This window comes from Denticeps clupeoides, chromosome 6, assembly GCF_900700375.1.
Source record: "Denticeps clupeoides chromosome 6, fDenClu1.1, whole genome shotgun sequence".
Taxonomy (NCBI): domain Eukaryota; kingdom Metazoa; phylum Chordata; class Actinopteri; order Clupeiformes; family Denticipitidae; genus Denticeps; species Denticeps clupeoides.
Genome location: NC_041712.1, coordinates 22,303,658 through 22,325,357, shown reverse-complemented (window position 1 = coordinate 22,325,357; position 21,700 = coordinate 22,303,658). Strand labels below are relative to the sequence as shown.

The window sequence follows — 21,700 nt, the reverse complement described above, 5'->3', positions numbered from 1 at the left end:
CGTACACACCATTAATGGCTGCCCACTGCTCGCTAGGGGTGATGGGATGAGATGGCAGTGATGGCAGAGGACTGTGCTTGCTGTGTATTATAATGACAAAAAAATCACATATACACTTTATTTCAATAGCATATTTTTGTATGTTTTTTTCTGTTGAATGCATTCAGGAGCAATCTAAACTTGGCAATTAATAAATAAATACATAGGTAAATTAATTAAACCATTGTAAAAAATCCATGTAATGCGTTTTCCAAATGTATTTTATACTTCCAAATGAAGAATAAAATTGTGTTTTGTTTTTCTGCTTTTTTGGTTCCTGCAGATCCAGTCTCAATCTCAGGTCCCCTGCAGCCCGTCTTTGGCCCGTCAGCAGCAGCAGCACCTCCACTTCCAGCAGCAGCTCCAGCAGCACCACCTCCAGCTGCAGCTGCAGCACCTGGCTCAGCTGGCGCAGGGACAGCCTCCATCCACCGGGGGCGCCACCTCCTCCACCGGAACCACCACTCAGACGCAGCGTGACGGCAAGCTGCTGGAGGTGATCGAGAGGAAGCGCTGCCTCTGCAAAGAGATCAAAGCCCACCGGCGGCCCGACAAGAGCCTGTGCAAACAGGACAGCATGCCCATACTGCCCAGCTGGAGACGGACCCCCGAGCCCCGCAAAACAGGCACCCCGCCCTGCCAGAGACCCCAGGCGGTGGTGTGGGACACGGCCATCTGAGCCAGGGCCGTGGGGGGCGAGAGGTGGGTGGGGCACCATGTGCCATAAACACTGTCCGGCGGTACAGACACGATTGCCAAGAAGGCGGAGAAACTGATCACCCGCTGTCTGACTTGAACTTTGACCCTTCTCCTATCAGGAGAGGCAACCACTGAGTTTACAAAAACCCACCAGACACTTTAGACGTTCAGATCCCCCCAAGTCCAACATCTTATTTTGACTTGTACAGAAATGAAGGAGAGCAGTGAGATAGTCTCCTCTTTTTTAAAAAAAAAACTAGAAGGATGAGGAACAGAAAGAGGGGAGGGCGTGGCCTGCACCAAGCTGGCGGAGCTTTTTTTTCGTTTGTTTTTAAACCTGTGTACTCCGGCGTTCTCCTGATGAACAGACAAAGGCCTTTAACAGGAAAGGGCGACGTGGCGGCGGCTTTTGGCTCTCCAACATTCCACCTCACTCAGTGTCTGCTGACATGTGGCTGCCACGCCCACCCCTGGGTCCAGACCTGCCCACTCTGCCTGGGGGTGGGGGGCCTGACCATACTGTGCAGCAGCTTCATGTATGTTACTAACGCACCGCTGCTGCGTCAGCCTCCCTGAATATCCTGCAATGTCAGCAGGCAATGAAAAAGATGCTCGATAAAAAAAAAGACCCGCCCACTGCCTCCTGATTGGCTTGCGATGCAGGGGCAACATTCATGCCATTCGGATTCCCTCGCTTGCAGTTAGGAATTGTCAGGCCTCTGAAGATAGTGGTCCGATTGGTTGAGAAGACATTGTAGTTTCTTTTATTGGGTTAAATTTTGTACTTTTGCTTGTATAGATAAACGTCCCTAAATGTCATTTTCTCAGAGCTTTTGTGCAGTGCCGCGCACGTCAAGCACACACACTTTCAATACACACATACACACATATGCTTGTTACATACATTTCAGTACAGACAATACACCAACACGTTAACCAATCATGGGCACTGATCTCTGATTGGACCATTTCCTGAGTGCACCTCATCCTCATCAAGTCAAAGTTTACCAGAAGCAATATGCTCCCGGCGTCGGATCTCGCGTGGTACCATCTTGCTCATATCTCTGTACATATTTACTGTCTTGCTACCAAGTCGCATTTCAGCCGCACACTAACGAACGTGATTTATAGGGTTGCCGTGGAGACGATCTCTGGTTTTCGGGAGGGTGTTAATGAGAAAGCCTGTAGACGACCCCTGGCTGTGATTGGCCGTGAAAGTTCACATCTGCATCTTGGAAAGTCTCGCAGCACCCATATGCCAGGCGACCTAGACACACACACACACACAATTGACACTGATACACAATCATACCATCTGCTGAAGCTGACTCACCTCGAACCGAATGCTGGAACAATCCGCACAAAAGTAAAACGGACGTCTAAAAAAATAATTACTACTAATAGTAATAAATGAATAACGTAATATATGCTAAATATCGGGAAAAGAATTGAATGGAGCTCTTACAAAAAAACTGTAATATAGATATGTATAACTGTAATGAAAATTATGTAGCAATTATTTCCACTTTCATACTTGTAATCAATAAATATATTGTAGCATAATGATGTATAAAAAAGTACAATGTGTTTATTTGTTTTATAAAAAGGAATTTAGTAGTTCTATCTGTGATAACCTGTCTACACTGTACCGAACGGTTCAACCGGAGGAAAGGTCGGCGAGGAAACACACAGATCTCACGCTATATTTATGCAAATTTCCCTTTAAGCAGTCCAACTCGTTTCTTCTTGCATCGATTGCCATTTTTATTTAAATACAAACCACGTGTTTTTATTTATGTACAGGTACAGCCTGCCGGGCTTGGATCACTCTTTGGACATTTTTTTGGATACTTTGCTGCTATCTTGGGACTACGACTTTTGTTATCAGTGGGATTTCGCTTCCCCGTGGTGTGATCACTTCTCTCATCGCTATTGCTCTTTGTTTTTCTTCTTTCGATTTTTGACTTTCTTACCTTCTCCGAGGCCAAACGGGATGACGTTTGTATTAACTCTACTCACGTGGGTCCTGCTGTATATGTCATAATGGGCACCTGAATGTTTCTTATCGTGGTGGTTGTTCCTGTTGTTGTTATTTTCTCAGTAGTTCGCAGCACCGACCTGTACAGACCCACCCAGTGACAGATGACAGATGAGACAGACAAGCGGGTCACCACCATGCCAAGCTCACTCTCATGCCCACGGGGTCGTGACCTCTCCCCACGCGGCCCAATCCAGACACCACTGTACAGAAAAACAAAAGGGAAGGACAGAGGATAGTCTGCCATTTTTTTAAGTCCCCCAACACAGCTGCAGTCTTTTGTACACAGGGAAGGAGACCATGGTGGATGTGAGGGGCAGGTGCAATGCATGCTGGGATTCCTTAGAGGAATCACTAATAAAAGATTCTAAAAAAATAATAATAATAAAATAGCAAAAATAATTATGTGACTGGGGCTATATACTGAACCCTACAAATTTGTGCCCAGTTTGTACTTCTAAGCAATTCTCTAGTTATGACTCATTACGATGAAGGGTATCTTAAGTATTCTTGAGAAACATAGTTTACAGAAGCTCTTGACTTTGCGTGTCTACTTAAATGGTGGCCATATTATGAGTGCCATAATATATTGATATGGTAAGATACGGTGTACCTTGGAAATCACTGTAGTGCTATATTTGCATTGATATCGTCATGAAATAAATTTTATAAGATGAATAGGACTTTGCTTGTGTCCAGAGTGTCTTTTAATTTTACATTTATAATCTCGCCTCATCCCTCAATCTCAATTATTTTCTCTTGTCTCACTAGCTGCCTGAAATGCTGATGGAACCTGTTCCTTCGGCGAGGGGCTGCAGTTCTCTTAACAGCCTTCGGGGGGCCTCCTTCACACGCAGTTCACGGGTTCCATGACGCATATTGACCCTGGCATTAAACCATATTTGTTTCAATGTAGCCATGATTTTTTTCATAATAGTCTACCGTTAACATAGGGAGCCCTTTCATTGTTAGCTTTATACAAAATAAATCGACTAAATTTCATACTTGAGTACGTAGGAAAACAACGTACCTCACTGCAGAGTAAAACCCTTGTTCGGGCTGGGTTATGTAAGCAGTGTGCAGATTTGACCTCTCCTTGTCGCCACGTATATGTATATTAAATGTACTTAGAGATTCGTCAAGAAAGATTGTGCTGTTGGTTCACAAGGGTTAGCATTAGCATCAATGATATGGCCGTGTTTTGTCTTAACACAACAACAGATCTCACGAAGACCAACTTGAATGAAGACCAACTCTTACAATTTTTTTTAATGACCCAGCATCTCCGATCGACTGAGTCATGTCGGAGCGAATAAGCGGCGGCGTCTGAAGCCCTCTGCGTTCTGGACAGTCAGCAGTGACTTCTTGCGGTCCCGGCAGCGGAGCCGCGCATGATTGGGTCGTTCAGCTGTCAATCAAGGAGCTCCGGAAGGCGCACGCCGCTCCTATTGGCTGTGAGTGAGTGGGGTGGGCGGGGTGGCCCGTCGCACGGGTCTTGATGTGGCTGGGTGGGGGGTGGACTGGAGGAGGCCGTTTTACTGCAGTGCCGCGGCGTTTCTGCACCACACTCGTCAGAACTTCGCGGCATGCGGACGCAGCAGCGCGCCGGCTGATCAAGTCCCCTCGTTCGCCCCTCAAAACGCTGACGACATGGCCAAGGGCGACGCGAAGAAGGAGTGGAAGGAGTTCCTGTGGAATCCGAGGACGCGCGAGTTTCTGGGTCGGACCGCCAGCAGTTGGGGTGAGTGCCACTAGCAGGGAATCTCATGTAATAATGATGCAAAAGCTCTTTTGAAACAATGGAGCAGGAACCCCGATAGTAAGGAACCCGGTGAACTGCTGGGCTCCACAACGCTGTTATCCAACAACGTAATTTAATTAGCGCATTAATTAGTGAATTAAGAATAAGGCTGCATGTGGATGTTGGTCGCTGTCCACCTTCGCAAGTGCTGAAAAATAAAAACTCTTGCAGGCCACTTACATGAAAAAGGTCCTTATCCAGAAAGCGCTATTAGACATATATAGTTTTTATTAATATAAGTGTACTTTCCTCTTTAAATAACTTTTGCTGCGTGAATTCCACTGGTGGAAGATCAGCTACTTCATCATGGCTCTCATGCAGACCAGCAAACTTTTACTGGCCCCAGCAGCTTCCGTGCAGACCCCCGCCAGGGGTCACAGAGTGGGTCGTTCTGAGTCACATGCAGCAGGAATTTACTCACTGGCCACATGCCGGGGTAACCGGGGAACAGGATGTGGAGCTGTGTGTCATTTACGGTGACATTGAGGCCTTTTAATCTGGCCAAAGCCGAACGCCGCGTTCTATTTGCATCGGACTCTATCTCTTCCCCCACTGCTTCTCGCTCGATTTGGGGTATGTGAGGTAATCCTAATCTAACGAGCTCATTGGCTGACCGGGCCAAGTATCGTTTCAGAGACGTCAGACCAGTGGGTGTACTTTACCTTGAAGCCAGTGGGCCCTTATGCAATACGTGGAAGTGCACTATCTGGCATAATGCAAAAATAGTCACATGCAGTCATACACCCACCTCCACACACACCATCACACACGCTATGAGTTTTGACTTAACACTGGCCAAAACGTGGAAAACGTCTGTATTTTCTTAATGAAAAGTGTGTGTGCGGCAGCAATCACTGAAATGCAGACGGCAGAGTCGATCCATCCATTGTGTGTGACCTCTGTGCCCTGAGGCCTGGTTAAGCTCTGTCCTCTAAGGCTGGTTAATTCGGCTATTTCTGCTACTTGGTACATCCGGGCTCCTCGGGCCTGGCCGCGCTGCCAGGGCCAGGGAGAACGCTGAGCTCACGCACCCCCGTCAGCAGGTCCCGTGAGGCTGCTGACTGAAATCGTATAGGGCTTTCACTGCTGGGGGGTGGGGATTAGGTTGCCACTTAAATAATTTACCGCAGGATCCTGCTGTTGAGACAATTTCAGTCAATTGAAGAAATTAAAGCGCAGTTCCAGGCCTGGCTCCGCTATTAGAAGCTGGGTGAATGAACCCCATAATCTCTATCTGAAGACACAAACCCACATATGAAAAAAAAGAAAAAAGAGTGTGGAGGCTGTGAAGGTGTACGTCACATACGAACACACACAGTAGTGTGCGATCTGCTCCGTCATCACAGTGATGGTTTTTGTCACATTCACATCTTCCAGAGGAACCGTAAGCATCACGAACTTCACCATAACCATGAAAACACCTCCAACAATAAATATGTAGCTCCACCTTTACTGCAATGTACTGCGTCCCTATCTTACATATATATTTATGTCATTACAGACAGTCAAATCAGTAGTAACAGGGACAGTCCCCCTGGAGACACTCAAGGATAGGTGTCTTGCTCAGGGACACAATAGAGACACACACACAAACACACACACACACTATACACGCCTGTGTGCATATATCACTTAGGTGTGCAGCTGCTGTTCTAGGAACAAGTTGTATTTAATGGTCCCCTGTCATGAATTTCTTTTGCTTTTAAATCGGTCTTAGTGTATCTGATGTCTTTTTTTTCAGCCTCGGTGCAGAATTACAGCCACTTTTATCCAAATTATGTCATCAACGCCATTCACCAACCACAATGTTTGGCACAGACAGGAAGTCGTGTCTGCATTTTTCCAGAAAATAATAAAATGAACCCACTGGTTCTTCAGAGTCTCGTGTGATGGAACTAAAAAAAACACATTTGTGCTCATTTTTACATCCAATCATGAGCAACTGCAATGCTTCACACGTTTGGAAGCCATGACGGTCGGTGGAGATAATATTTTAGGGGAGGGTGGAAAATTCTCTGGGCGGGCAAAGCATGAGAAACAGGAGGTAACCTTTCCCCTTATGACATCATAAGGGAACATATCCCAGATCTGACCGTCTGAGCTGCCACTCTCTGAACGGAACAAAGCACATTTTACACCGATAACCATTTCTAGCCACTGCACGACCGTAGACAGGCTAGGGGAACTGAAATTAATGTTAAATAATCTCACAAAGTGAACTTTTTGTAATAGGGGAGCTTTAAGTAATGTAGTGACACAATTACACACAACTTTCCCTGTTCTGCGCTCCCTTGTGGGATTGGGTTTCACTTCCTGGTGCAGCATAAGGCTGAGAGCAGAGAGAAACTGAATGAGTGTGTGTGTCTTATCTACTCCGTGACAGTCCAGGTAACGTTACCCAGGTGCTGATTACGCCCCTGTCGGCGCAGAGAGTCTGGTGCCGAGCGCCGATGCCCGGACTGCCGGTTACCTGGCCCCTCCCCAGCAACGGGTGTCGGATCCGTGTCCGCTCGGCCTCAGCTGTCAGCCGAACTGTCGGCTGCAGATGGTGAAGCTCTGTGCAGCATCGCGGCTGGTGCTGTTTACTATTCACAAGCTGCACCTGAACCACGGCACATACAAACCACAAAAATAAAAATCTCCAAGGAAATTACTTATGTAATGATGCCACAAAACACATGGACACAGAGAGCAATAAAAATGTTTTTATAATAATATATTTCACAATATGCATGTCAAAGTGCAATCATGGTTATTTTTTGTATATTTTTATATAGCAGGTTCTTATGGTTTATCATGCAATTCATGATGCTCAGATAGGTAACGATACGAATGTTTCTTGCACTATATTTTATTATACACTCTAACCTGCAGGACTCTTAACAGCCAAACGCCTGGGAGACGCCTGGAGTTTTTTTGTTAAGATTTTATATGCCATGGGTGCATGCATGCTGGAAGTAATACTCTGGATGGAGGCTGTACTCAGATCCAGGGCAAATACCCTCCACACTTCTGGCGACTCCCTCTTACACACCCACACACACACCCTTCATTGTTGCTGCAGCACAGTAATTAATTTGGACAAACACCAGACATTCAATCCAGGATTGAACAGATGTCAGTGCGGGAGGGGCGGGGCGGGGCGGGGCCAGGCCATGGCCATGTTTGCATGCGCAGCCAAGTGTGTGGACTTGTGAGCGTGAGTTTTATGTAAACCCTAACACCCCAGCACGCAACAGATTGCGCCTTTCGGCTAATTCCGATGTGTGCGGTCTGTGAAAATCGGTTGGAGAGGCGGGTGCATGTTGTTGGCGGTAAAGAGGATTACTCTTCTCTTTAGTTTTTTTTCTGGGAAAGAAAGAGCAATCCTGGGGACCCCAAATCCAGCCACACATTGTCTGTTGTGGGAAATTTTTAATAACCTTGCCTCACATTCCCTTATCTCATCTCTGCTAGGAGCAGTTGTGGCCTAGCGGTTAAGGAAGCGGCCCCGTAGTCAGAAGGTTGCCGGTTCGAATCCCAACCCGGGTGCCTGTCATGGCTGCCCACTGCTCACCAAGGGTGACGGTTAAAAGCAGAGGACACATTTTGTTTTGTCACCGTGTGCTGTGCTGCAGTGTCTCACAATGACAATCACTTCACTTTCATTTTTTTACTTTCACTACTTGTCTCTTTTGGTGGAATGTTGGTTTTCGTTTCTTGAAGGATGAAGTGTCAAAGTTTTGTATTTAAGTTGATGATTCCACCAAACTGGAACATTTAGTTGGGAATATCATGGCCAGAGGACACACAGGGCAGCACTCGTTTCATAGAGTGGAGAATTATGGATGGTTGGATCTTCCTGTGGACCTCATGTCCACAGGAAGCTTCTGCACCTTTAAACCTTTCTGGTCGCTGACCAAGAGCACGTGTCCCTGCAGGCCTCATCCTCCTCTTCTACCTGGCCTTCTACGTCTTCCTGGGGGGACTGTTTGCGTTCACGATGTACGCCATGATGATGACTCTGGATGACGACACACCAACTTATCAAGATAGGCTGTCTACACCAGGTATGGTCCACCCACCATAGACATAAACAACACTTTTTATTTTATATCAAACGACAGCTCAAGACCTTCCTCTTTAAAGAATATTTAGATTAAATTGTAACTTTCTTGTTGTCGAACTTTGCGTACAGAATCTACAACAGAGTGAATTAAATAGATGTATTCATAGTTGGGGTCCTAGTGAACCGGAATTGATCTCTTCATCGATGGTAACTTGAAAGCACGTTGTAAGTCGCTCTGGATAAGGGCGTCTGCCAAATGCCGTAAATGTAAATGTAAATGTAAATGTTTTTCATTTATTTACAGATATGATAGTTTGACACACTTGTTTTTTTGGTCTGCAGGCATGATGATCAGGCCGAAGGGTGATGAACTGGAGATAATGTACAAAGTGGAGAACACAGAGACCTGGGACACATACGTGCAAGCACTGGACGGCTTCTTGTCCTGTGAGTCTGTGTGTCTTTTCGGCCGTCTTGTGCGTGTATAAACCATCCAAATGTCAGGTCATATAACTAATAGCTCCCATGTCCCTCCATGTCCCCCGTGTCCAGCCTATAACGATTCTGAACAGATCAAGAAGAACTACGAGTGCACCGCCGACAAGTACTACATCCAGACCGAGGGCAGCAGTGCCAAGCAGTACCCCAAACGCTCCTGCCAGTTCAAGCGCTCCGTACTGGGGGACTGCTCGGGCATCGGCGACCGTTTCTACGGTTACAACGTGGGCCAGCCCTGCATCATCGTCAAACTCAATCGGGTATGGCCAGTGGGATTTTTCTTATTGTTTCAGTAGTAGTAGACAAAAAAAAAAAGACAAAGCTTCTGAGTTTGGAAGCCTGAATGTTTAGAAAGTGCATTCAAATAATTTGCATAATTGCATATTAGTTCAAATCTTGAAAGGACGTTTGCATGTCTGATCAAATTTACATGGCCAAATAATTAAAATGCATCATTTGCATCTGTGTTCTATGAGACCCGCACTTTAGACAATGTCCTGCGCTCCTGAAAGCTGAGAACCGAACTGCGCTTTGCCACCAAACCCAACGGCGTGCATCATTAATGAGTGTGGGTGATCCGTCTGAAAGCGGGTGAACTTGAGACGGGACTCTCACTTTCTCCCTCCGTCTCTGCAGGTGGTCGGGCTGCTGCCAGGGAAGGACGGCCAGACTCCGTTTATCAGCTGCGGGCCCAAGGTGAGCCGCTGTCTGTCTGCGCCTGTCATGCATCACACTTCAGTCAACAAACCAGTGACAGCTTTACAGAAATACAAATGAAAACGTCCCTTTAGGAACCCCGCAGGACCTGTCTGTGGTTCTTCAGTTTGATTTATAAATATGCAACATGTCAAAATAAATGAACAAAATAAAGTTCAGATGGTCTGTGACACGGATGCAAAATCCATCTTAGCCAGAGATGATTCCCTACATGAAGATGGAGACGGAGAGTTAATTTGCATTATTTTCAAATGGGAGCGAGGGGATTGCGGTGCGTCCGTGGAACGGCTCCATTTTATGGCTGTGACCAGATGAAAGTACGCGACGTACGTGACAGTTTTATTAAACTGCAGAAATATATATATATTAATATATACAAATATTAATATTAACAAAAAGCTGCCTGACAGAATTACTGAGAATTATTGCATTTCCATTTTATTTACTGTAAAGACTTTAGAGCATTTTGTTGAAACAATGACAGATGATCTCCCTGGACCTCATTCCCACTCTTGTCTCTGTTTAAACAGATTTAAACAGAATTCATTATAATTGTTTGATCGATTGAGTTCAAACTGAGCCCGGGTTAAATTCTTCAGATGTCATGTCTTTGGCCTGTTTTTGATGGTTTGTGTGAGAAACGTTTTTTGTGTGTGTGGAACTTGGAGGCTCTGGTTTCCAGCAGCCGTGTCGTTTCATGTCAGCCCCTTTGTTGCTCCGGCTGGTTTCGCTCTGGCCGTCCGGCTCCGGCTCCTTTGTCTCCATGTCATTTGATGCTCTCTCCTCGTGTCGGCTATGATCTCCTGTCTTTTCATCTCTCACCTGTTTTGTCCCCTCCCCTCGCGCTCAGAAATACAAACTCAACAAAGATGACTGGGTAAGGGCAGCTCCAGCAGGCCTGTTGGTTGTGTAGCAGTTCTGCAGTAGATGTGTCGTGGAGTAGAAGCTACTGACGTTTCGCTGCCAGTTGCAGCACTAGTTTACTAGTTACTAGTTTAGTAATCATGCTGCTGGAAATGGTGTTTTGGTTTACAAACTCTTTTAAATATTATTGCTCCATAAAATTAAAATGTTGTCCATAAGGTCATGATTTAATTAAAAAAAAGGTAATCCTTCATTCATTTTGTTACTTAAAAATTGTCAATAAAATTGTAATAAAGTGTTTAAAAGGTTACCTTTCAAAATGAAATGACAAAAACACTTGATCCTTTTCGCTATATTCTTCACGTTCTATCTACACCAACAGTTTAAACTGCTGAGTGCCTGACGCCAGCTTTGCCATTTGGTCATAGTCAGTGGATGACCATCATTTATAAGAAGTTTCAGTTCCCATTAAGGAGGGAGATTCTCTAAACGTTCAGCTTCTTTTCATGATGGATCGGCCATTAAGCAGGCCTGTGTGTTTTTTCTGCAGGGTGATGATGGCGATAAGATTGGAGAATTGGCATATTTCCCCCCCAACGGCACCTTAAACCTCATGTACTTCCCCTACTATGGCAAGAAAGCTCAGGTATGTGAATGCAGTAAATATGTATAAATGGTTTAGAGACTACTTTGCTGTTTAAGGTTTTAATATGTTTTCAAGATGCTCAGTAATCTTCCAAAGAAATTGTACCAGTTGCCAATTACAATTATGCAATAAAAAAAAAAAATCTCTCCAAATTTATCCTGGACACAAATATGTGCCTGTGAGGCGGCCATGATTGACTGACATGCTCCTTTCTGTTTCATAGGTGAACTACGCCCAGCCGGTGGTGGCCGTGAAGTTCCTCAACATCACCAACAACGTGGATGTCAGCGTCGAGTGCAAGATCGTCGCCAACAACATCCCCGCCGGCAGCGAGCGGGACAAGTTCTGCGGCAAAGTGTCCTTCAAGCTGAGAGTCGACTCCCGAAACTGAGTTACTGCTTACGCAGATCCAAACAGACCCCCCCACCCCACACCCAGAAAATTCCACAGAACCAGGCAGCAGTGCCGGCACCCGCCTACCTCCACCGAGTGCCGGTGCTGCACGCCTTTCTGCGTGTAGATTTCTATTCCTCTGTAAAAATGGCTTGAAGTGTATTTATCCTGCATGACCAACTTGAATATTTAAGTGCAACGCTGAATGTACAGGAAAAGGGTGAAGAGACTTCACCAGCGGCTGAGCTTCACGCTGCTGTGTGGTGCAGACACCAACAAGTGGGCCTGTAATGTCCTAAACTCTGCTAGTGTCCTGGCAATAACATTGCAAATACAAAATAATGTACGATACTTCACAGACACTTCATTCAGAAAATATATTTTGCACCATTTTCTAAAAACAAATGCCTGTTAGCCGCATGGCACAGCACACAGCCATCCAGTTGTCGGCCGCTGGGAGGGACGCTTCGCCGATGTGGGACACGTATGTGTTTTCAAAATGTTCATATAGCTGGTTTTTTATTAGTTTTTTTTGACTGTCTTGATTTGTTATTTTTCTCGTTTTAAAGCATCTGCAGAGGATGCAGACTGAACTTCATTGCACTGAAATGTGTTTTCGGGGAGAAGGACTCACTTTAAACCTTGTCCTGGGTATGATGAACTGTGTGTGTGTACAGATGTCTGTGTGTGTGTGTGTGTGTGTGCGTTTAAATGTAATTTTCTGGTCAGCATTGTCTAAAGTCCACATGATAGTTATGATCTTTTCCAGATGATGCAAGATTATTTATGTTAACTATGGGTTCTGGATTTTGCTTTTTTTTTTTTTTGTCCTGTAGTCCCTCCCCAAAATCATTAAAAGAAAAAAAAAAAAAATCAATAAACTCAAATCTATTTTACAGCTGGTATTCCTGTTCTGTCTTTGAAGACCAAGGTATAAAGGCAATTGTTAAAGGCACTAATCACAATGTATTCTATCTGAAAAATGCTGGTATACATAAATCCACATGGAGCCTGGTCCATGAAAATTCCACTTCATTACAGAACTGTGCTCAGCTAAATCAGTTTTGCATTTAGAAATAATATACCCAAACTGCTGATGTAATATAAAAAAACTGAGAATAACATGGTAGCAAATTTACAAACTCTGTATAATATTTCATTCAATGTGGAAAACTCACCATCAAACATATTTTATTATTTCAATCATATCTGCTGACATGGACAGAATTAGCCAGACCACTATTGTTTTATTGAGAATGCACTGAATATGAATGTTTATTTATGTGCATAAATCTTGTTGTTTGCAGTTTGCCTCATGAAGGGATGAAGGTCCGTCAGAAGACTTTTTGACACGAGCAGAAAAAAGACAGAGGCGAGGCTCTTCCTCCACTCCTTGCTGCTCAAAGTTCAACTGCGTAATCTCTTAATCTGATTGGATAATCCAGACCAGGTGTTCTGCTTTAGCTGTCCTCTGTCCCTTTTCCGCTCCTTCCTCTACCATCCCCCATTAAACAGGCAAAAAAAAACAGGAACTAAACTAGAAAACCTATTTTTTTAAGACAAATTGTCTTCGGTAATCCGCTTTATCTGCCAAATTTGCAGTGATTCTTGTGTAAATCTTTTTAACCACAACACTGAAAAAATACCCAATAAATGTATAAAATGTCAGTAGAGTTTAACAATCATTAAATCTTAGACAGGACAAACTGATTTTCGGATCAATAACGTATAATAATGTAAACATGAGCATCTGTAAATGTTTCATGTAAACAAGAGCGCCTCCTGGTGGACGTTCCTCTCCCTTTCAGACAATTCTAGGAATTCCTTTTAATAGATTTTACACCACAAGTTGCACTAGTTAAAGAAACTGAGAAAACAGGGTTTGTGTGGTAACCAGTCAGTGGGATGTGAAGTCATGTACAATTGTACTATTGTACTAAATGTACTATTCAGGTATTTCTGAAATCTCCTTATGGTCCATTCAAAGGATGACTGTTGTTATGTTGCTTCATACCAGGCTTGGCAGGTGTGAGAAATTCCCATTTTTACAGAAAACAGAGACCTAAAAGGCAATTTTACCACAAAGAAAGCGATTTTTACCCCATTTTTGTGAATTAATTTGATCATTCTTGTCTTCAGGGTTTTGTATCAGTTGCACCATCATATTGCCATGATGTCAGAGACACTATCTGTCTCTATTGGGCCTCATTGTTTCAGTTAATTCTGGTAATTAATGCGGCATAATCCCCTCAGCAATCCCACACGCAGCCGTTAACTGCTCCGCGGAGCCAAGTCCTGAACACACTGTCCAGTACAGACAGCAAGTTCATTCAGGATGACCTTCACGGACAGCAAAACCTCTCTTCTCTCTCACCTTTCATACCCCACCTCTGTCTGTTCTGGTGTCTTTCCTCCCCACCTTCTCAAACCCATCCTCACTCCATTCTCATTGTGAGTGCACATCTTGGCAGCATGCGTGTGAACAGAAGAGGCGGGATTACACAGCATTAGAGGTATTTGGGATTCGTAAATAGTCTTATGAAGCGTAAGGCAAGCGACTGATGTCCATGCAGGAACAAGCATGGCCTCTTTCATGTAGTCTCAGTCTCTTGCTCTTCCACACACACACACACACACACACACATTTCATTGAAATATATTTTCTTTCCCCTTACAACAATTTGCTAATGGCAATAATGTAGTGTTGTGTTCATCATCAAAATTAATGACAAAACATCTTCGTCAACAAAACTTTTTGACGTGGGGAAGACAAGACAAGATGTAAATGCTGTTAGGGCCCTGAATAAAATATTAATAAGATAACTTTGTTTTAATAATGAAATGGGTTTGACTAAAAGAAAATGGTGCTTTTGTCTGTTCTACTTGATGCTTGTACTAAATTGACTGGGTTAAATAGAAAAAAAAAAAGGGATCAAAATACAATTTTCATTTACTAAAATTAGACTAAAATCTCATCAGTTTTTATTGAAAAAAACTCTGACTTAAATAAGACTACAATGCTCAGAGTCCACTAAAATGATTATGGACATGATAAAGACTAATAATAACTAAGTATATAAATAACTGCAAGTATATGCAAACTAATTTAAGTGAGTATATCAGCACAAACATTAACAATGCAACTGTGCACAGATACGCATATTTCTTGCTTTTTACAGATGGGTACTGCAGTTTTTTAAGAAATACTGAATCTTTAGAATCAGTTCACAAAAGACTCATTCAAAAGAATCACCGGATCATTCAGTGCTTGGCGGGAGGAGCCTGCGACTTCGACTTCCTAGTTGGAAAAATAAACTTGTTTATAAATCATGATGTTTTAACTGTCCTGTCCTATGATATGCTATTAAATAGGTCTACTCCACAACAGTACATTCAGTGAAGGATTCACACTGGACATTCACCGTTCCCTCGTAAATTGTCAGTGGGGCAGTGGTAGCCTAGCAGTTTAGGAAGCGTCCCCATAATCAGAGGGTTGAAGGTTCGAATCCTGATCCGTCAAGGTGCCACTGAGCAAAGTACCGTCCCCACGCACTGCTCCCCGGGCATCTTTCATGGCTGCCCACTGCTCAGTTGGGGTGTGATGTGTTGTGATGCAGTGTAGAATCACACATTTTTTTCAAACTGATTTATTTACTACATCTTACATGATGTGTCCTACTGTACATGAGTTGTGGCATTTTAGCAGTTTTTTAAGTTCGTTTTCTCCGAGGTGCACTTGAACACAACACCAGGACATGCCAAAACACCTCACACCCCAACCATCTGAATGTTCACTGTTGAGAGGTTGAGGTTGAAGTTTATTGTCATATGTACAAAGTACAGCGTACAGAGAACAATGAAATTCTTACTTGAAAACCTCTCCCACGTAGACAGAACATGGAACATGATACATAGAAGACATAGAAAACAAAGTGCAGCAGCAATAAATAAGTCACAGAAGGGTGAATATATCTTTAAGTTTTAAGTGGAGTGATTGTCACATGTGATACACAGCAGCACAGCACACGGTGCACACAGTGAAATTTGTCCTCTGCATTTAACCCATCATTCTGAGTGAGCAGTGGGCAGCCATGACAGGCGCCCGGGGAGCAGTGTGTGGGGACGGTGCTTTGCTCAGTGGCACCTCAGTGGCACCTTGGCGGCTCAGCAACCTCCTGATTACGGGTCCTCTTCCTTAACCGCTAGGCCACCACTGCCTAGCGGTGCATAAAAAAAGTGATTGTGCATAATTTAAGTGACAGTGCAGTGCATACTATGTGTTGTATAGCCTGATGGCACTGGGGTAGAATCTGTTCCTGAATCGTGATGTGCATGTGTGAATTGTCCTGAGTCTCTTGCCTGATGGCAGGAAAGTAAAAAGTGACAGTGCGGGGTGGCTGGGGTCCTTCAGGATGCTCTTCGTTTTCCTGAGACAGCGCGTGGTGTAAATGTCCGTTATTGCTGGGAGTGGTGTGCCTGTGATCCTCTGGGCTGTTTTCACCACCCTCTGCAGAGCTTTCTTGTCCTGAGCAGTACAACTGCCGTACCAGGACGCGATACTGCCCGTGATGGACTCCACAGCGCACCTGTAGAAGCTGGTGAGGACAGAGGTGGATACCCCAGCCTTCTTTAGGCGTCTGAGGAAGTGGAGTCGTTGGTGGGCTTTTTTGGTGACCGCTGCTGTGTGTTCTGAGGACTTGAGGTCGGCACTGAGGGTGAATCCCAAGGAGCCTGAAGCTGCTGACCCTCTCCACAGCACCTCCTCCGATGTAGATAGGAAGATGAGCAGTATCCTGCCTCCTAAAATCCAAAACCATCTCCTTGGTTTTGCTGATGTTTAGAGAGGTTGTTCTCCTGACACCACTCTGCCAAGCGTCTCACCTCCTCTCTGTAGGCGTGGTAGTAGCCTAGTGGGTAACACACTCGCCTATGAACCAGAAGACCCGGGTTCGAATCCCACTTACTACCATTGTGTAGTAATTCAGGAGAGTGTAGTTCACCGAGCCATTTAGACCTCCTCCCTCCCGACGCTGCTGACTGCGCAACTGAACTGAGAAACGAACGAATCACTCTAGGGATCGAGTCGGCTCAGTACGTTCCCGTAAAAGATTCGTTCTTTTTGGACGAGTCATTCGCGAACGAAACGCATTACACATTAACACGTGCTTGAAGCGGAACGCTTGTGCGACCCTGGTTTGCCGTATCCTCTTTCGTCTTTTTGTTTGGATAGGCTGGATGGTTCCTGCTCAAATTAACTCGTAAATTGCTTGTTTTTTGCATTTCACGGAAGCACGACACAGCTTGCAAATTGCGTTTCCTTTATCCATACTACCTGGTTTATTCAATGCGCTCATGACAATCGCTTGGTCTGTTACTACCTTTCAAAGTATCCAGTCGTATAGCGCCATCTACAGGGGTGGAGGTTGTAGTCGCATAAATAAGAATTATTTGTGACCAGCATAAATAAGAACCAGACTGATTAGATGCATTTGTGCTAAATAAACTGCATAAATGTGACTGACTGTCCAGAGTCATATAAAAAACAGAAGTATATCACAGGTAGTTTTGTATTTCTTTGATAATGATGATCTGACCATGTGACACCTTGATGGACGTTGTGTAAATACTACAGTACTGGCCTAAAGTTTACATTGGTATATTCTCACTGAAGGCAGTGAAAACTATGAATGAACACATTTACATTTAAAACACAACCACTTTATGAGTTAATTTTAGCAGGAAACACAAAAAGACGAAAGGGGATACTGCAAACCAGGGCTCTCAATCACACATGCATTTCAGCACGTTCATATGCTCACAAGCCACACATGTGGAGTTATGTACTTAACAAAAAAAGGTGAAATAAACATGTTAAACATGTTTTATATTCTAGTTTCTTCAAAATAGCCGCCCTTTGCTCTGATTACTGCTTTGCACACTCTTGGCATTCTCTCCATGAGCTTCAAGAGGTCGTCACCTGAAATGGTTTTCCAACAGTCTTGAAGGAGTTCCCAGAGGTGTTTAGCACCAAACCATCTCGACTGGGTTCAGGTCCGGTGACTGTGGAGGCCAGGTCTCCACTTTTTGTTAAGTACATAACTCCACATGTGTTCATTCATAGTTTTGATGCCTTCATACCAACGTAAATGGCCATGAAAATAAAGAAAACACATTGAATGAGAAGGTGTGTCCAAACTTTTGGCCTGTACTGTATATGCTTTCCCTACATGGTGTATATGGACCCTTAACACAGGACTTTAGAACCCTTCAGTACTGAAATCTAGATAAATAGATAACTAGTCTACTGTCAGTTGAGTACTGATAATCATGTTTATCTGTGTTAATTCATGACCTTTGATTCCCGCTTTGCAACGACTCCCCCAGCTGCCAGGTATAAACATTTTTACATTCACACAATATAGCTGCTTATAAAATTACTATTTTCAGACAAGATAACATGGACACAGTCTTAGGTCAGAAGTACGTTTTAGCAGTGCAGTATCACTAAAGGTGTATTTTATAACCTTTTTTGGCACCATAAGCTTGGTGGACCTTGTGAGAACTGAATAATAATGTGAAACTGATTCAGCTGTCACAAGAAATAATTTCAACATCTTTAATTAGGCTCAGTTGTGGCCAGTCAGTGGCCATTCAGATAAATGTAAATGTATCATCTGCATAAAATGCCACATAAAAGCTAAAAAACATTTGCACCTGTTGTTTTAAAAAAAATAATATTAAAAATTTGATTGGCAGTAGAGAATTATCCTGTGCTGGACAATGTCTTGTGTCTCTAGGCCATGGCATCGATTCTCCATGACAAAAACAACTCAACACTCTGGGGTAAATATCAGAAATGAATGCTGGTTCATTTACATCACATATCCCTGCAGATAAAAATAACATTTACTTAATGCTTACTGTGTGCCCCCTGACCTGGGAACAGGGCCTGTATAATAACTCAGAGTCAATGCAATATTGGCCCTTGGTGACCGGTAGCTCGTATTTTAATTAATCTGGTGACACTCTGAAGGGTAAATACTTTGTGGCACCTGTTCCATCTGATCTCGGTGTCACTCTGAGTTGTGACCTGATTTGATTGATGGTGTCACCTCTTGTAAATGCTGACAGCTCTGTCCTGGGCAGATCAAGAGATTTACACATATTGCACGTGGGGCAAAATGGCAGTAAATCAAAACCTGATGCAAGGTTTGTCTGTTAAAACCTCATCGGCTCAGCGTGTTGAGGTCCTCAAGGCAAGTCCAGCATGCTGTGCTCCTCCAGGGCCCTCTGGGTGCGGTTGTAAACCTCCCTGATGGCCTGGACCACAGTGTTTAGCACAAGCGACACCTCCTGCTGGTTCTGCACACACACAAGCTGGTAGAAGAAGCCACGCTCAGGCATGGCGAGGAAGGCCAGCTCCGCTCCCCGCTGCACCAACCAGGTGTGATGGTGGGCCAGTGTGACCTGGTAGGCCTCTTTGCAGAGGTCAGATGGCCGCTTCATCCTGGCCGGGGGTGCGGGAGTCTCTGCCAGCCTCTGCAGAAAGAGCTCCAGCCAGAGGAGAGCCCGGTGCAGCCGCAGCAGCGTCCGGCAGCCCGAGTCTGTCTGTGTGTGGAAGTCGACCAGACCATGGCTCAGCTCCCAGTTGATCATGGTGTGGACGGAGTGGTAGGCCCCTCCCTCCGGCACCAGAAGAAGAGATTCTCCTTCTTCTCCTCTCCGGGCAATTTCTTCTTTTTCAGACTCATGCAAGGCCAGCTGGCGGATGATGGAGGTTTTGGACTCGATCTCCTGTGAGATCAGACCCACCATTGGGCCCAGAGCCTCCATGAACCTAGAGAGGAAGAAGAGAAGCACTTGGAACAATGTAAGATTTTTCACTTTGTGACGTGTGCTTTAATATGGAAATTCCCACATTCCCCATGTCCCATACTTGATGAGCTCATCCCAGCTGGACAGATACGGCTGAAGAAGGACATCTTCATCCTGAGCTGCTGCAGCCTGCAGCTCAGAGTAAAGCTTCGCCACCTGGAATGTCTGACCAGGACAGTAGCGCACCACTGCATCCTCACCAGAGCTCCCAGTGCTGTTCAGCAGGACAAAAGGCTGCAAAGAACCAGTGAGAAAGAGTGTGCGAGCGAAAGAGAGAGTGTATTTATTTAAGTAATAATATAGTGATATTATTATTTTTTTTACATTTATCATTTTTCTAAATTTATATTATCTGTGCATGTGTGTGTGTGTGTGTATACACACATACACATACATACATACATACATGTATATATATATTTATATATAATGTTGTGGCCTGACTTTGTGTTCCTGATTGTGGACACCTGTGTTGCTCTCTATAAATCTGCCCTGGTTGTCTATTGTCCTTGTCGAGTCATTGTGCATTTTTACCCTGTCCTGTGTGTCTGTGTAATTTGTGCGATTGCATCCTCTGTTTCCTGCCCACACAGATCCATTACAATAACAGTTTTTCTTTTTTTAAAAGATGGAATGGAATGGGAACATAATAGTTTAGCTTGATTTCAGAATTTGACTCGCTGCTGTTTAATTTATTTATTATTTGCCTTTGTTCATTTTTGAATGAAGATGACTGAACCAGTGTATCTGAGGAAACGTGTTTGTGTTGACCAGCAGCACATTGAGAATCATGTCCACATGTTTGCTGCCAACCAGAAATTGTATTACTGTCCTTTTTACCTTCTCTTTCTGATAGAAGACCTTCAGGCAGTAATTCCAGTGAAACTCCAGGCTTCCTTCTGCAGACCGATAAAAGAAAAAGATCTAGAGTTCATCATCAGAAAACCAACAGGGCACCAGGAAACAGACAGGCTGATAGGTGTGGTGGTAACGCATATCTGTAGCATATCAGCAACACATTGAACTGTTGAGAGGATCAGGAGGGTCACACTGCCTCAGGTCACATCACTCTGATGTGTCAGTAAATGGAGCCCAGAAGTCAAGGTTCGGATGAAAATCTATGAAAAACCACCCTCTCTGGACTTAGTGTGATTTTTTCTTTTTTCTTGTATTTAAACAGTAAACATGTATATCTTTTATGGTGCCATTCTAATGTTCCTATAAAAAATATAACCTCTGTTCTCACTGTGGCCATCATTTGAACAGAAGCATGTGTATAATTTACTTTTACGACATCTCTAGTATAATGAAAGCCTGAAGGTGTGCGGAGTCTGAACTTTTTCTTGTTTCAGAAACGTTATATGGACGTTGCGTTGGGGTTACTCACGCAGCCAGAGTGAGGTCAGAAGCAGCAGAATGAAGACAATGGCCAGACAGGCTCTGCCGGTCACTCCCATCCTCCCCCTCCTCATCTGGCCCCTCGGTCCTTCACTCCTTTTCCTCTCCTGAGGGATGAAACTCCACCAACTGTCCGTCTATTTTCCCGCAATGACCTGCTGTCTTTCTGCTGTTCCCTCTTCAGTTTCCATCTCTGTCTTTGCCTAGAGCTCATCACACTTTCTAGACAATTTGGGATTCTCTCCTGTCTTTCACTGGCACAGCTATATTGAGCAATCATTGGGTCCAGAGGTTAGTAGCACCATGATTAGACAAGAGCGTTGTGGCCTACAGTAACCCTTTACAGCTCAAACTGGATTATTATAGGGCCATTATTATGGTTATTTCAATGAAACCCTGTCCTTTTTTACCAAAAGGAGAGGGGCTGTGCTTGTTTGTATTGAATTCAAAATCTTTTTTTTTTTTTTTTATGGAGCGAATAGATCAACCTGAACTGAAATGCCTTCAGCAGGCAAACAGGGGCAGGGTTTCATCATCATGGAAGTTAATGGCTAATAGCGGACTCCTGCTCTTCTCTGTTCATGCATGATCATCGTTCTGAGAGCTCTGTTCAGGCAGATTAGAAAAACCTGACAGCATAACCAAGGCCTTCTTCAGCCTGGACACAGAAAAGCAGCCTCTGTG

The 21,700-nt window shown here is 44.2% G+C and overlaps 3 protein-coding genes and 1 long non-coding RNA gene across 11 annotated transcripts in view; 2 read left to right on the top strand and 2 right to left on the bottom strand.

Annotated features, from left to right (window-relative positions):
- nyap1 (neuronal tyrosine phosphorylated phosphoinositide-3-kinase adaptor 1) overlaps window positions 1–3,459 on the top strand; it is a 29,842-nt gene extending 26,383 nt beyond the window's left edge. For 6 of the 7 annotated variants that reach the window (XM_028982574.1, XM_028982571.1, XM_028982568.1 and 3 more), the window contains one exon: window positions 323–2,358. In XM_028982574.1, coding sequence (XP_028838407.1) covers window positions 323–718 — 396 coding nt within the window. In that variant the 3' untranslated portion in view covers window positions 719–2,358. Of the gene's footprint in view, window positions 1–322; window positions 2,359–2,541 lie in introns of those variants that run through there. The other variant, XM_028982569.1, reaches the window with a different exon arrangement.
- LOC114791964 (uncharacterized) lies at window positions 676–4,160 on the bottom strand. The gene is made up of 3 exons (XR_003750071.1): window positions 4,037–4,160; window positions 3,807–3,929; window positions 676–2,979 (listed from the first exon to the last, which is right to left on the bottom strand). It is a non-coding gene; the product is annotated as an uncharacterized LOC114791964 (long non-coding RNA).
- Window positions 4,161–4,298: 138 nt separating this feature from the next.
- atp1b2b (ATPase Na+/K+ transporting subunit beta 2b) lies at window positions 4,299–13,411 on the top strand. Of its 2 annotated transcripts, XM_028982576.1 has the most exons (8): window positions 4,299–4,517; window positions 8,498–8,626; window positions 8,968–9,072; window positions 9,178–9,383; window positions 9,760–9,819; window positions 10,691–10,717; window positions 11,255–11,350; window positions 11,574–13,411. In XM_028982576.1, exons 1-8 carry the CDS (start codon window positions 4,427–4,429, stop codon window positions 11,739–11,741), a joined length of 882 nt encoding a protein of 293 aa, XP_028838409.1. In that variant the 5' UTR covers window positions 4,299–4,426; the 3' UTR covers window positions 11,742–13,411. The 2 variants fall into 2 exon arrangements, with proteins under 2 accessions (XP_028838409.1, XP_028838408.1); XM_028982575.1 differs by lacking the exon at window positions 10,691–10,717 and having other exon boundaries at window positions 4,303–4,517.
- Window positions 13,412–18,374: 4,963 nt separating this feature from the next.
- On the bottom strand, window positions 18,375–21,595 carry gltpd2b (glycolipid transfer protein domain containing 2b). Its single transcript, XM_028984077.1, has 4 exons — window positions 21,006–21,595; window positions 20,459–20,517; window positions 19,680–19,852; window positions 18,375–19,580 (listed from the first exon to the last, which is right to left on the bottom strand). Exons 1-4 carry the CDS (start codon window positions 21,088–21,090, stop codon window positions 18,995–18,997), a joined length of 903 nt encoding a protein of 300 aa, XP_028839910.1. The 5' UTR covers window positions 21,091–21,595; the 3' UTR covers window positions 18,375–18,994.
- Between the last annotated feature and the right edge of the window lie 105 nt (window positions 21,596–21,700).